The sequence below is a fragment of the Melospiza melodia genome, chromosome 1 (genome assembly GCF_035770615.1).
Source record: "Melospiza melodia melodia isolate bMelMel2 chromosome 1, bMelMel2.pri, whole genome shotgun sequence".
Lineage (NCBI taxonomy): Eukaryota > Metazoa > Chordata > Aves > Passeriformes > Passerellidae > Melospiza > Melospiza melodia.
Genome location: NC_086194.1, coordinates 149,438,535 through 149,454,491, shown reverse-complemented (window position 1 = coordinate 149,454,491; position 15,957 = coordinate 149,438,535). Strand labels below are relative to the sequence as shown.

The 15,957-nt window shown below is 36.7% G+C and overlaps 1 protein-coding gene across 1 annotated transcript in view; it reads right to left on the bottom strand.

The window, feature by feature from the left end:
- The window catches only part of UBR5 (ubiquitin protein ligase E3 component n-recognin 5), an 84,657-nt gene that overhangs the window by 15,928 nt on the left and 52,772 nt on the right, over positions 1-15,957 (bottom strand). The window contains exons 21-39 of the mRNA XM_063171566.1: positions 15,115-15,325; positions 11,248-11,374; positions 10,190-10,341; positions 9,695-9,790; positions 9,157-9,280; positions 8,740-8,837; positions 7,795-7,943; positions 7,269-7,360; positions 6,201-6,347; positions 5,983-6,101; positions 5,761-5,887; positions 5,532-5,661; positions 5,147-5,307; positions 4,400-4,639; positions 4,123-4,246; positions 3,415-3,526; positions 2,235-2,366; positions 1,339-1,596; positions 727-995 (exon numbers count right to left, since the gene is read on the bottom strand). Of these exons, the coding sequence (XP_063027636.1) occupies positions 727-995; positions 1,339-1,596; positions 2,235-2,366; positions 3,415-3,526; positions 4,123-4,246; positions 4,400-4,639; positions 5,147-5,307; positions 5,532-5,661; positions 5,761-5,887; positions 5,983-6,101; positions 6,201-6,347; positions 7,269-7,360; positions 7,795-7,943; positions 8,740-8,837; positions 9,157-9,280; positions 9,695-9,790; positions 10,190-10,341; positions 11,248-11,374; positions 15,115-15,325 (2,868 nt within the window). The remainder of the gene's footprint in view (positions 1-726; positions 996-1,338; positions 1,597-2,234; positions 2,367-3,414; positions 3,527-4,122; positions 4,247-4,399; positions 4,640-5,146; positions 5,308-5,531; positions 5,662-5,760; positions 5,888-5,982; positions 6,102-6,200; positions 6,348-7,268; positions 7,361-7,794; positions 7,944-8,739; positions 8,838-9,156; positions 9,281-9,694; positions 9,791-10,189; positions 10,342-11,247; positions 11,375-15,114; positions 15,326-15,957) is intronic.

Sequence of the window (15,957 nt, the reverse complement as noted above, 5' to 3'; positions counted from 1 at the left end):
AGTGAACAGTACATTTACCTGTACAAATCTTTAATTTAATTTAATTATTTGGCCCTTACTAACTTTCTTCTTATATAGACTCAACAGTTAATGTCAACTAGAATATGGCAACAGACGTCTAGCAGAAATCCCTAGTCAATTCTCACTTAACTATTAATTACATACCAGTCAGACATTGTTTAAACAAAATCAACATAAGTTCCTTGTTTTGAAAGAATATATGTATATGAAATACATTCAATTCAATTGAAGAAGTGACCAGAGTTACTTTAGCCCACACTCTCTCTTAACATAAGAAGAGGCTGAGAATGCTGGGAATACTTTAGATTGAAGAAACAAACTCAGGAGGATCTTACCAGTGTGCACAAACACCTGACAAAAAGGTATGAAGTATACAAAGCCAGACTCTTAGTGACACCAAGTGAATATACAAGTGGACAACGACTGAAATACTTGGTACATCCCTTTAAACTCAAAAAGAAAAATCCTCTTTCACTGTGAGAGCTGTCAAATATTTAATAGAGAAGCTGTGGAATCTCCATCCTTGGAGATATTCAAAACCTAAACAGTCAGTCCTGAGCAGCCTGCTCCTGTTGACCCTCAAAGAAATTTAGATTAGCCAATATGCAGAGGTCACTTTCAATCTCAGCAATTCTATAATTTTACCTTAAAAACCTCAGTTGTATTGAAATTACATTTTTTTGATGAACATTTCCATGTTCTTACCTGCAAGTTAACTGCATCTTGGTATGTCAGCTTCACTGCAGCTGGAATCTGGGAGTACACTAAGTGATTGTATTTGGGAATCAGACCCATCAGGTCAGATATCTGCCGTATCACAATACTGTATGCTCTTGCTAAGCTGCTCGCAGATGTCAAATAGCTGCTTGCATTGCTGGCTTCAAGTGCTGCAGCAGCTGCTGCTGCACTTGTACTGATGGTACCACTCCGACGAAGGTTTGAGGGATCAATATAAATCAAGCCCGCTGAACTTGCTAAATACAAAAGAAAACATTACATTAATGAACTCATTTAATCTTTGCTGTGTCATTTGTGTATTGATTGATTTCATGATCAAGATTTACAGAAATAAACTTGTAAATATTACTCACATCACAACTGTAACTAGCAAATAATTACTAACTACAGTAAGCATACTCAGATCTTAACTGCAACAGATCTTTCCCTTTTTTCAAATTCAAAACTAGAACTCTAACAGTCAAGGTAGGTCAGCAGTACGGCAAAGAGATAAGATTTCATCCTTAAGAGAATAAACAGAAGCAGAGGAAGGACCAAAGCCAGAGCTGGCATTCATGCATGCAGTTCACTGAGACTTGCCTGCTGGGGTTGACGTACTGGAGGGGGCTGTGCTGGCAGTCCTCTGGTTCTGGGTGTTGCGTACAGCCCACTGCATGGAACGGGGAGCCTGCGCGGCTCCATTGGCATGGGAGCTGTTTGTGGTTCGCTCCAGGGGCTCATCAAGCATGAAGGTCTCCTGCTCTATGTCATCACTCTGACTGCTGCTGCTATCAGAGTCACTGGAATCATTTGACTGAGAGTCATCTTCAGAAAAAAATGCTGGAACACTGCTAGCACCTGTTGAGAAAAATAAGCAAAAACTGACAGCTCCACACGTGTGCACATATACGTGTATCATGTCAGCATAGACTTCTTCCATGAGTAATGACACTATACTAAAAAGGTTCAAATACCACTATTGAAAAGGTTTAATAAATTATTATTATAACATACTGCTAATTATATACAGGTGTAATGAAAAAGCAGTATGATTACTTACACTTCAAAATACAAATTAAGAAGTAACTGGATTTAAAAATACTTTACTGATTCTACCCCTAGGAGAAGAATTCTAAAAATTATGTTTCCAAACTGGAAAGTAAGGTAGTTGCTCTCAAACACCTGTACAATGAGTGCTCAGGTTTTATGTATTGATTTAAACCATAAACCATTGTTTTCAACTACTACACTTGAAAATAAGTGAGACCATTTAATTTCACTACACAAGAGCACATGATAATTTCAAACACATGCAGCTGCTCCAAAAGAGCAAAAAATGTAGGTCACATCTTAATCCATTTCCTTGTCCAAAAAGTCTGCACGATACCTTACTATTAGAGCAAAGGAAAAGCAGGAAATCTAGGGAAGGAGGAGAGTACTTACTCCTAATATCTAAATTTAACCAGCTAGAATAGACCCAAAAAGATGTGGTGTACCTGCTTCTGACCCAGCAGTAGCTGCAGTGACAACACTTCTGCGCCCACTGGCATTGTCCTGGTTACTGTGGTTACTCTCACTGTCACTTTCTGTTTCAGCAGCAGCCAGCAAATCCAACTCCATATCACTGCCTATAAAAACAATGGACAAAGCATCTCATATTTAGAAGATAAAATTATAATTACTGTGGTGACTCATATAAGTCAGAAACAAACCCAGATACTCTTACTACAGCAGAAGTTAATAGATATGCAGGGGGGGTCATAAAAGCAGTGCAGACACCCAGCAATACCTGGAGCATGTTTTCTTATTTTCCAGCAATTAGCCACCCATTCTCACTCTGCACTGCACATGTACATTCAACACACAGGGAAAATAAAGGCTTTTAGGATTCAAAATAAGTCACTCCAGCCACAACATTCCACAACTTTTCATACACGTGTACTAAGACAATTTACCATATGCTGTTTCAATAGTATTTAAGGGATATTTGAAAACTCTATAAAAACTTATTCAATATACAGCTTCTATTCCAGTTTTAAGCTTCAAGAATTAAATGTTTGAATATTCACCAAATCAGTAAACAGATTTACTATATTGTAAATGGATTGACTGGAAACACAAAGCACAGACAGAAAGAAGATAACTTTTTTTAAATCATAGCTTTGGGCCATCTAACCCCAAACTAAGTAATACAAGACAAGTCATAATAATTTCAAACATTTTCATATAGGATTGATTAATTATGTCTACAAATTATTGAATCATAATTTAGCACTTTGTGATTAGTTTGAGAATTAGCTTGCCAGGATTCAAACTGCTTTTGAGAACACATCAACCATTGTCATGGTTTGACGCTGGCCCAACCTCGACAACATTTTTCAGTAGTAAATACAAAAGGTAAAATACACTGTTAACCAAGAATATAATAACATCTGATACCTTTGGGAACTTAATATTTTCTACTCAACCAGAAAAAGTTCATGTAGTTGCCTACTACATGTATTCTCTAATTTTATATATCTCCTTCTGTAAGATGAACAGTCTGGAACCCTTCGATTCTCTCTACTCCTGCAAATCTCCCAAATCATTATCACTGGTGACCCAAAGATGCTTTTCTTTTTGATGCATAGTTTTCTCACTCAAGCAGTAAATGTGCAGGATGTACATTATACATACCATCTTCATCATGTTCATCATGCTGTCCTTCTGCTTCAGCATTTTCTTCACCATGTTCTTCCTGTTCATCATGATGGTCTTCTTCACCTGCCACCCCCTCAACCACCTCAACCTGGAAAGAGATGGTAATATTATGCCAGACTATCTTCAATATCAGAGAATCTATGAGTTTTCCAAAACAGAGTGCAAAGTTTGATTTAAAAAAACCCCATCTTAGAAAGATGAAGATGACCTCAAAATTGAGCTGATATGAACAAAAAATTAATTTACAGCCACAGTAGTTGTACGTGGCTGTACAGTTTACAATGTTGTGGGGAAAAAAAATCACAAATAAAACAGCTTTGGATATTAGATTTTAATGCTATAAGGATAAAACTGACTACAAAATCAAAAATTAGCTTCTAAACACTGAAGAGGTATTACCTGCTATCATCTCCTGATACACCCTCTAGCTCTCTAACAGAACCTACATAATAGCTGTCATGTGCTGAAAGACTTTAAAACTTTTTTAACAGAGAGAAATAAAATAGAAAACAACAATTACAAAGTTCTATTAAAAATGCTTACAGCACAGTAAGATTTCATGAAGTGCTACTTAATATCTTTTTCAAATCAGACGCACAGACTTCAGATTCAGATGTCAAAGCATGGGCTAATGTATTAGGTCTGCTATATTGAGAAGAAAAAAAGTACAAAAATAAAACTGACCTCTTCTACATCAGCTGAAACAATATCATCCTGTTCTTCATCCCTGCCACGAACTGGTTGTGACTGGCTGATTCGTCTTTGCTGAGGATTCCTTATTATGTAGGATGACTGAGATTGACTAGAACTTAAAAGAAAAATATATAAAAATAAATCCTCAAAAAAAAGTCGATTTGGACCTGTGGTTATCACTTAATGCAAAGCTTACAAAAACTCCAAAATAAAACCACCTTTAGGAAGTCTTTGAAAAGTACAGATAGTAAGCTTTAATAAGTTTTACCTGCTAGACTGGTCAGATGATGGTCTGGGTGGCAGAGGCTCCACAGAAAACAGTTCTTCACTTCCCTGCATGGCATCTATACTAGTGCTAGCAAGGGTAAAGGGTGCTGTAGGACGCGCAATTCCCATCCTGACTGGAATAATTAGAGATTCTGCTACGTTGCACAACTCTTCAACAGCATAAGGCAATAATGCCTGAAATACACGTTTACACTTTCCAATTGGTTGTGGAATAAAATTGCTGAGGGATAAAATACAGAAAGATAAATGTCAAACACATATTTTTTTTCCCAAAAACTTTGTGGCAATATTAATTGTCCTAATTTTTTTCTCAAAAAATAATTTTCAAGAGATACATACATTTGTGTGTATAGAAACAATATGCACCTATTCAAGTCAGTGAAAAACGTTTATCATTCAATAATTCAAGACTGAGGCTTGATATCTAAATCTACTACTGACAACCAACCATACGCTGTAATTTTAATATGTTTAGAAAAACTATTTCCAAAAACTCATACACTATAAACAAAAAGTTTGATATGAACATGTAAGTTTAACAAGTATTGCATTAAGAAATTACATGACATACCAGCAGCTATTGTGCATCTTTCCAAGTCTGCCTACAGAATACAAAATAATTCAGATGTTTCTGCCTATTGTTGATTTTTATCAACTCATTATATAGGGAAAAAAAGTAAATAAAGGAAAAAAACCACCACAACCAACATACATCTTCACCACTTACTTTTTCTTTTTAGAGGAAGCCATCTCCACACTAAGAATGACAAAGACTCTTGCCACAGAACGCAGGAATCTCATTGTAACAGCAATAGCTTCTTCTCTGCGGCCTGGTGTATACTTGTTCTGTAATTCCTTCACCAGAGTACCCAGCAAAGTGTCTAACAGCTGAAGAAAGAGGTCATTACAACTCATTAGTTGCATGCAATTTTGAAGCATCAAACAAGAGAGATTAAGACTCAAAGGAGATCACAGTCATAACAGTATAAATTCACAAAGCCATGATTAACTTGAAGTTACTTTCAAATTAGTTTCCAAACAAATGACCTGAGATACCTTACAATATCCTATTATCCAGAAAGTCTATGTAAAACATGGCTAAGAGTGCTTACCAAAATGTCTGCTGTACATTTGACAATAAGGCAGTGTGTAAAACAGTCCAAGCGAATAGTTCCACTTTGCTGATTAAGGTAAACTTGCTCTTCAGGCAGAAGATGACCTATTCTACTGCTTGCACTAAGACTTGGAAAAAACAAAAAGAAAAGAAATAAATGTATGTAAGCCAGCAGGTGTCAAGTATCAGATCAAACTTTACATCAACAACTATGTGTAGATACACACGGGTCTTTATTTTCCTGGGAGCCAAACATGATCATGGACTTCAGTGCATTCCAGTCTTGTAAAACACGTTCCAGAGCTAGCTGGGCAAAACGAGGAGGCTCTAAATCATGATCAGGCATATCAGAATCTAGAAAGATTAAACAAACAAAAAAACCAAGAAAGCATAAGGAAGAGATACTGCAATATGGAATCTCCCATTTATTTCACTGAAATAGCTCTTACCTTCAGGATTTGCAGTTTTACGATTGCGATCTTCCCTGATTCTAGGTGGTCTGTACTGGCAGTGTTCTACAGTTTGCCTGGCAACTGTCTGTACTAAAAACAACAGCAGATGTTCTCCCCTGTAATGAAAAAATTGTTAGTGGAAATACAATATACCACATATATTTAGAAAATAATTTTTTTTAATTCTGCCCTAGTCAATGCCAACATGAACTTGCCTGCTATTTGGCATGGTAACAAGATTTGTGGTGGTAAGCAGGCGGTAAAGGAGATCAAGGCGAGCAGACTTTTGCCCAGCAATTAGTGTTTTACACTTGCACTTTTCCCAGCAATCACAGTAGGCTGTTGGTGATGTTCGTTTGAGCCTACAAGAAATAGAAAAGGTGAACTGCAACACTGCCCAGTAACATACCAAATCTTTTCTACACAACCTGAGGGTGTTAGTCTACATGCTTAGATTTCTTTCTGCAGTTTTTTTGTTTCTGATAGTAGCAAAATGCCAAAACCTAGCTTAAAAAAGAGAAATATGGGTTTTATATGTGGCAGCACTTGATGTTTGTCATCCACATTTCCTACACTCATCTTAAGAGGGCAGTTTAACTACACAGCTTTTCATACTGTCTTAGCAAAACACATCCAAGGTCATTTATTCGTCCCTAAAACAGCCTCCATCCAAGAAAGTTAAGCTGAAAATACTCATGACATGCAGTAAAATCTCAGTAACTGTTATGTTGCTGAGAATATCTTTATAATTGTATTTGTTAGCTCATTATAGCTAGGATATTAATGCTCTAACTTTTACACCCTGCAACAGCAGCACAGAACACAAACAGCTTCAAAGCTTTGGGCCAGGTTGATCTGAGATTTCTTAATTGTTTGCTCACTTTTCCCTCTGTTACAGTTGATTTTTAGAAGATTAATATCCTACATTTCTTTCCAAAAATTCCTAAGAATGATCTGTCACCAGGATTCATAAAACACTGAGGGGCACCCAAAATGAAAACACAGCATTATTTAGATATAATGTTCTCACAATATTATGCACTTTGAGAATTACTCTTTTACTCTAAATACTACAAAATGGAAAGTACAAAACCACTTCAGGTTACTCTTTCAATTCTGACCTATTAAGTAAATCTTACACAGTAGATACAAAACTATTTCATTTATCTTCTGTTCTCTAAGTTTGGAACACTTCAAACAATGAAAAAATTTATTAAGCATCAGTAAACAAAGGAAACCACAAAATACTGATTTAATTTTAAGAAATAGAACACAATACTTACTTGCAGTCATGTCCTTTGTGACAGACCCTCGCACATTCTGTGCAACAACAAAGTGATTCCAACAGGCCACATGTTCGGCATTCAAATATATCCTAAAAAATGGGGGGGGGGGGGGAAATATTATGTATAATTTTTTCCTTACAGTGCTTGCAATCTCATGCTAGTTCAGGTTACAATGAAACTGCACTTGTTTAAATTGATGCCTAAACTCAGAAGCAGGTCAGTTCTGGAAAGTGAAACTTAGTTGTTATTCAGAATATTCAGTGATTTCAAAGAGCCATGTCCATCAAAATTCCTGCCAAAGTTAGCCACAGGGGAAAAGCCACACCCAGTAATAACCATGTTGTGAGGAATACAGTCAGCTTTGACACTACATAGCAGTTTGGGGAGGCAGTACTTACACCAGACTTAAAAGTCACAGAAATTTAAACAATGCAATTAATAATTTAAAAATCAGATTAGTAGACTAACACAATACATGGCTGAAACGCATGCCTATTTGCTTAAAAAAAAAGAAAAAACTTACTTGGTTAATATGTTCTGCACCAGTCCAGGTAAAACTGCATGTATCATTACAACACAAAACATACAAAGGAGAGTCATCTGGATTTGTACCAGAAGGACAAACCATTCCCATAAACACATCATCTTCTTTTTCACTGGAAGTTGCTTCAGCTAAAATAATAGAATAACAGTGTTAAAAACAACCCCGCCCAAAAAAACCCCAAAAAATATCCAGCAAAAGAATCCATTCTTGGTGGATGTTTGCCATTACAAAATCTCATACAGCATTAGAAGTTTGAATAAAACCTGTTAGAGCTTTTTGAGAAAACTTTCTGCTTGTCACATTATTTCTTATAGAAGCCCCTGCAAATTCCTGACTGAAAACCACCATTACCTCTTCCCCAGTTTTAAATTCACTAATACTTTTGTCAATTCAATGAATCACCATTCTGAAGGACTATGAACCATATTATTAAAAGAAGTATTCTTGTCCCACACGAAGTCCTACAGAACTGTGGTATGACAAGGTCTAATGTGCTTAAGTTTTTTCCCTAAAGTCAATTTCACGTATTTCTCCCAAAAAACTAAATACCAACATTACAAGAGAGTCACAAAATATTTGTTTGTATATAAGCCTTTTCAGGAACAGGATCTAGCTTGGCATATCACTGTATCACAGCAGGTTTTTTGAATTTCAACAAAGAAATTCCATGTGATACAACTGTGCTACCAAAAAATAGTACCTTAATCCACTTATAAAACAGTGACATGCCAAAAATACTATAAAGAACACAAAAGCTAATATTCATAGAAATCTACTGCAATATACAAACTGCAAAAGAGAAAGATAATCCACAATAGCAAAATTTCCAAAACATGCAGCAATCTATAGTGTTAGTAATGACTCTGCACACATGCCAAAGTTTAGAAGGAAGCCCCACACCTGCAGTCACTAAAACTGTTGTACCTTTAGCAATCTTCTGTGCAGTTTCTAGAATTGTAATTGCAGCAGGATATGCCCGGCCACTAACTGCTGACATAAATGGTGTCATGCCTCTCGCATCCCTAGGCAAAAAAAACCCCAACAGACAAGTTAGAACAACGAGTTTTTTCATTGTAACAGGAGAAGTAGGATGCAAATACACGAAAACTTAGCACCACTGAGTTTGTACAAACAGAAAAAACACAGAGTGAATAAGCAGTCTTGTATATTTTACTCCTCTGAAACAGACATACTTTTAAAGGATGGCAGGGCACAACACAGCATATTCTAACATTCTCAATTTTAACTAACAGGCCTTGATGTAACCTTTTTAAAAAGGTTTCTATGTAATTGATTTAAGGTAGTGTAACATTACAAAAGAACTCTCATGAAAATCCTTACTTAGCTGACAGCAATTCTCGAAGATAAGGCTGTAGAACAACACTATCACACAGCAATTTCAGTATGAAGTGAGCATTTGCCTTCCGATCCTTCGATTCCACTACAGATGGTTCTGTAGAAGGACCTGCAGTAAGAAAAAAAAATTGCAGAGAAACTGTTTTTCCTTAAAAAATTACTACCTGCTAAAAGCAGGTAGTTCACTGTGGTGAATAACTGGTAACTTGACTATTCAGTGGTTTCAGCAATACTTCAATGAAGTACTGTAAATTTCAGTTCCAAATTATATTTGAAATAGAGAGGGTAATCCCAATTCCATGCTAATTTCCATAGTTTTACATATTTGTCACTCTCCATGTATATTTTTACATAAACATAGTACGGTGCTTCATTTACTTTCTGCACACTTGAGAGATTCTGCTTCAATCCAATCTTCATCTGTTAAGAGGCATTTTCATATGCAGAAAGTCTGTGCAAGCAAAGACAGCTTTTGAGCTAATTTCCATTCTAAGGCATAATCAAATAAGCAGGATGTCCTCACCTGGAATTGTGGAGGTGCTGGGTCCTTGGCCGGTGCCAGTCGCTGCTGTGGTAAGAGATCCCACAGCGGGGGCCAGGATAAAATCAATGTCACCATCTTTCAGTAAACAGAACAGCAGGATGTATATCAATACATAAAAACATCCCTAACAATATGCTCTTGCTGCAATGTCTAACACACTGCAGGTTTTCTGTATTAACTGGCAATCTTTGCCACAAACGGCCACATTCCTAGGTCTGTAATGTAACTCAGCATTACAAGGCAGACTTCCCAGCAGTTTGACACCAGCATTAAGAACACATATTCTGGATTAAAAATCAGCTGTTAAGTCTTCAGTAAACTCTTCAAGTTATCTCAATGAACACTTTGTTACCTTAATGGCATTGGACAGATTACAGTGTGAGACTAAAATAAGTTATTATTCACCTTAAAAGCCATCAATTCTTTATCAAATCTCTCCTTCTACAGTCTAATGTGATATATGAGCAGACTTACCTGGATCCATTGCAGGAGGATCTGGAACCCAGCTGGGAGGAGCTATTGGTGGAGAAACTGGGTCTTGGTGATCACTTGATGAAGCACCAGCTTCATGTCTGCCCAATCCAGCAGCTCTCAAGGATCTTCTCATCATTTCCCTTAATCTCAAACTAAATACAAAACCAAGGCAGAAATATTAACATTTTCATTTATAATTAGAACACATTTAAGAAAAAATTCACATTGAAAAAGGAAATTAAATTCCTCTTATCACCATTTTATTTCAGCATAAGTAAGAATGAGCCAAGAGGTATTTTTGCTTATATTTTGTTGCACCAAAATGTTTTAGCCCTGGAAGACGAGTCACTCAGCAACGCCTCAAGTCAGATCTGAACCCAGAACACATCCCTAGGCACCACAGCACTGCCTCTTGCAGACAGTGGGTATTCTTACTGCTATCTGACATTCTTTTTAGCCCAAGCTCATTGCCAGGAGTGTTAAGCTTTTGCAAGGATTTGCTCTTATTGCTACTGCTTTTTAAAATCTAACTACAAACAGAGGTTAATGAAAGGATAAAAAAATGGGCCTTGATAGAATTTCTTTTTAATGACTGCATAGAATAAAATGAATCAACTTAAATTCTTCCCCAGTGGTGTTCTGTTGGTCTCACTATTATTCATCTGCTTAAGTGACCATCTCCCTTAGAAATTCTCTTAAAACAAGCCTGGCCACCACCACAGTAGTTCTGTCATACTTAATACTTCTTGGTAAAGAACACCAAAGCTTATCCTCAAATTCCTTTTCTCCACAAGGAGGAACATTTCTACTTCACAACTGACAGACAAAGCATGAACCCCAGAAAAGAGGATTAGTTTAGAAATATCCCACCATTAGTTCTCATACAAAAAAAGGTTCAAAAAACACTAGAGCTCTAGTTTTGTGCTTAAAGAAGTGAAATCCAATTTTAAGCTAGCAACAGAGGCCAATTCTTAAGAAGAAAAGAATTAATAACAGATTGGTAATTAATACAGAAATTAGCATTCAGAAAACAAGAAGAAAGCCATTACTCAGTTTACCTCCTGCTGCTTGATGATCCTGCCCTATTTCCTGGACCATTACTTGACACAACAGAGATTGCATTTGCAATAGCTTCCACAGCTGAGAGCCTTTCAGCAAACGTGTTCCTCTCAGAGCGCTCTGCTTCTGAAAAATTAAGAAAATTCAGTGCTAAAATTTTACTTGGGAAAATTATAAGAAAGGAGTATAAAATATGGAATGTCACTATTATTTTTTCCCCATTTAGAGAGACAAACTAGGCTCATATACAAATTTTTATTTTGGATGAGCTTAACAATGATTCTGAACAAGCTTTCAGCATCATCAACAGACAAGGTCCTATCATGTAAATGATTCTAGACACTTGCTGAGTCAAGGCTTCAAAAAAGCCTTGATAAAAATTATAAAAAACAAAGAAAACAAAATACAAACAAAAACAACTATAAAAAGTACACAAAAACAAATAAAGAAATAAAACCACCAAAACACCAGACCAGGAGAACAAGAAAACAAACCACACTTCACAGTGAGCATCCATGAACAATGCAAATGTGTGGGCTTGTAATATACACACTCCAGGCATATACCTGCTTAGAAGAGCTATGTTTGGAGTATAAGAAGGCAGTACAATCAGTTTATATCAGAAAGAACTAGCATTTCTTCTAACTTCTACAACCCTAAGCATCATAACACCTACCAGTTTTACTCATTATGACGACTGAATTTTGTGAAGCGTGATACAGAATATTAAAGCAAGATACAGATGATTATTTTGGTACAAAGTAGACAGAAACTGTGTATTTCTGAACAAAGAAAAGTATATTCTTAAAGTGATTCTGCTTGTTCTTTCAGGACACGTCTCAAAGTTGCAAGGGCTAATGCTCTTGTAACTCACTTTCTATTCAAAGGCTTTTCAAACTGAGAGTCACCATTCCCTGCACACTTATTTTCACAAGTGACAGTATTAAGGCCTGGACAGTTCCCTTTCTTCTTTCTTTTTTAACAGGAAAGTGCTATTAATACCTTTCAGTCAAAGAATGAAAAGAATAAGGTAATCTGACAGTGTGTGTCAGCTGTTACAGTAAGGTTATTCTTTAAATATTTCCACTCACCACTACCCTAAGTAAAAGATATCCTTGGTTTTGCTTGTTCACAAGCATGTGCAGGTTTCTTAGACAAAGATCACCAACTGCTCAAAGCAGACAACTACTAAACAGTTAGCAGTGAGAGAATACTATTCTTGTGCCCCTAGCTACAAGTTGATTCATAGTTGTAAATGAATTGCCATGGTATTTGTGCTGTACTCCTTTCTCAGACTCACTAGCTCTCATAACTCACAACCCATCACTTCTGGACCTCTCACACAAGGGGGTCACAGCTCTGGAGAGTGATCCCTCAAGCAATACAACCACTCTCTGCATCAGAGGTTTCACCTGTTCTGGAGAAAGTGACCTGTAACTGAATTTTCACTGTTGCACTAACAAAGTTAGCATCTGTTTTTGGAGAACCATCAATTGTATATGCTTTGGCTCTAATGGGTGATTTGCTGTTCTGTTGTCTAATGAAATCTCTCCCAGTTCTCCAGGCAAAACCCCTCAGCTTTTATGTGTTCAGTGACATTAGCTGAAATTCAGTATCACAACTTTTTTATGATTTCACATGTTTTGGACATTTCTTTTATAGATGCTTTTCCCAAGATCCCTTCTATTGGCAAGACTGAGGATGTATCAATTCACAGAAGCAGAGCAGCTTTCCCCCAGCTTTTCAGCTCTGGGACCACTTTTCCTGCAATTCATTTATCATTTATCCAACACTGCAGGAGCTACAGCTAAACTAGGCACAGGATGTGAGAAAGAAGAGAAGGAAAAAAAAGCTTATCCCAGCCCTCAATATTTCCTTTCTGGCACTTAAGAAGAAATCTGTATGAACAAGAGTGAAGAATCTCAAGCAGGTACTAGCTGGGAAGTGGCACTAAATTGTTAAGGAATTTTTAAGAAACATCATGCCTGTACGTCTGGAATTGCAGCCTTTACTTATAAATCAAACTTCTTTTACATTTTAAGAGATGACCTTAACTTAAACTTAAACTCACAGACAGCAACACAAGTCACCACTGCCCTCCAGATGATAAAAAGAAAATAAGCTTGTCCTAATATCTATCACTAACAGTTACAGTGGAAGCTAAATGTGACCTGAATCCAAAGACACAAATCTCCTTCAAGGACAAGTTTTATGAGGGAGAAAGAGAGAGGCAGAGGAGTGTCACAAGTCTATCAGGTTCATGTTTTTCATTTTCCATAAAGTTAGATTACACCCAAATGAAGTTACTGAAAAAAAATGTCAAGGTTGCAAAGACAAGCACTCAAATTAGGAAAAGTCAGATTAAGTTTGCCCATGCATCCTTATTTCAACTTCCTTGTGTGTTTATAGTAACACAATCTTCAGTTACACAGTTTGGTTTTGTTTGTTTATTTTGGTTTGGGTTTTTTGCCTCAGATTGTTTTGTCTCCCCAGCAACAAAACCCCTGCCTCAGTCAGTGCACAGGATGGACGACACACTGGAGATGAAGGGTTGTACAGAGAGCAGGCTGTTTATGCCTTGTTTGCTGCAGCCTTAGGGAGGGGTGTAAGGCAGCAACAGCTTGGGAAGGAGAGGAGGATACACTGTGTTGTGTTTAATGACACTGAACATTGCTCTGGAAAACCAGAACCTATTTGACACATCTATCAGCACACAGAACTTTGTGAAACAAGTTTTTACAGATGATCGTGATACATTTTACTCATTTCTGGACACCTAAAAGGTGCTTGACTCACAGAAATAATTAACATTCACAGCACAACTAAAACTATGATTAACCCAGTCATAGAACTCAGTGTTTTGAAGTAACACCTACTCAAAATCAGGCCCTAGGCTTCTCAAACAGAATGCTCAAAATTAGTTAATAGCTTTGAATACAGAAAAACTTCAAGCTATAATAAAACTCCAAGCAAGAGATGAAAAAGCTGCACATTACCCCCATTTTATAAATAGGGATATGAGGAACAATTAAGGTCTATAAATGACTAAAATTCAATGACAGCACCATACAAAAATCCCACAAGGAAGTTCATTCATTATTCAGTGCAGGGTTTGTATGGTGTGCAAGAGTAAGGAATGGGGCCACACACTGAATGATGAGGATAAAAAGAAATATTGAATAGCTACCCATTCGGTGAGCACCGTCCATCTTGTGCACTGAATGAGGTAGTCCTGTGGAAAAAATAGTATGATGGTGTAATTAAAGACCATTCCACAATGCATGCCCGTGTACAGCACCTGGGTAAACTTAATTCTGCCATTCCCTAATTTTTGAGTGCTTGACTTAGCAACCTTGTTCTGTTAACATGCTTTTTACATAACAGTATTTAACAGACATTTTAAAATTGTGTCAGTAACTGGCATTAACAGGTTTTTCTTCCACATTTCTTAAAACATATCAATGACAAGTAGCATTTCTAATTGAAGCTATTAACATATTCTACAACACTTCAAAATTATTAAATACCATTTCTCATAAATTTTACTAGTGATATAAAGGGGATACTAATGATACAAAGGTAGAAGAATACTTTTTTCATGTATAATTAACTTGTGAATGTCAAAAGTTTTTACAGTCAATTTAAACAGCTTAGCGCTCCTAACTATTGAAGTCTTTAAAAATTCTCATAAAACTTTATGAGAGTAATAAAAATGTTGTCTTAGCACCTTTAAAAGGCCAGGGTACATTTTAGGTGCTAAATTTTAATATAACCATACATGAAGAATGCAGCCTTTATTTCGTGTTTTCTTGAAAATGCATGAAAATATTAATTTCAAATTATTTTCATTATATTGTTGAGCTCACCCTCTTCCTCTTTTGTTTCCTTGTTGCTGGTTGGGAAGCATACAGACACACAAGCATGCAGTATATTACGGTTTCCATCACATCTGTGGCCAAGGAACGTCTGCAGCATCTGTGGATTCTGATCCAAGACAACTGCTTGCTCAAGATTCATCAGGTATTGTCTGCAAGCCTCGTAGTCACATCGAAGAATGTGCTGCATCAATGTTTGTTTCTATATTCAAAAGAATAAAATATTTCAGAAATGTGAAGCATGAGAGGTGGATATAAGCTCCATAAATACTTCTAATTTTCTTCTAATTTTGAAATTAATAGGAAGGTCTTCATCTCCAGCACTGGCTGGAAGTTACTGCAGGAGCTGTTCAGATTATTCATCATCTCAATTATAGCACTGTTAAAAACAGAGTTGTGTGCATTCAGGCACAGACAAGCAAAAGGAACAGAGCAGCAGATGCCATCAGGCTCATAAAAGCATTCCTCTGGCTTCACAGTTGGATTCTTAAGATAGATTACTTGCATTTCATAGCTCCATGTAACGTGGGAAAAGTGATACAACTGAAAAAGCTTAAGGATGTACATGAATGAGTTCTAACCTAGTTCTTTTTAAACATATGATTTATGGGCTGAGAAGTGAATGGTTAGAAGCTGTTGAAGGTCTGGGAAGTTCACCCCATATAAAACCAGTTTTTACCATAATGATGGAATACTACTGCACTGTGAAATGCATCTCAGTCTAACAGGTACACAGTACCTCCGGGGGGCAGCAGAACACACAGCAGAGCTAACAAACTACTGACAAGATTTTACAAGTATGACATATAAATTCACAGCAGAACTACTCATACA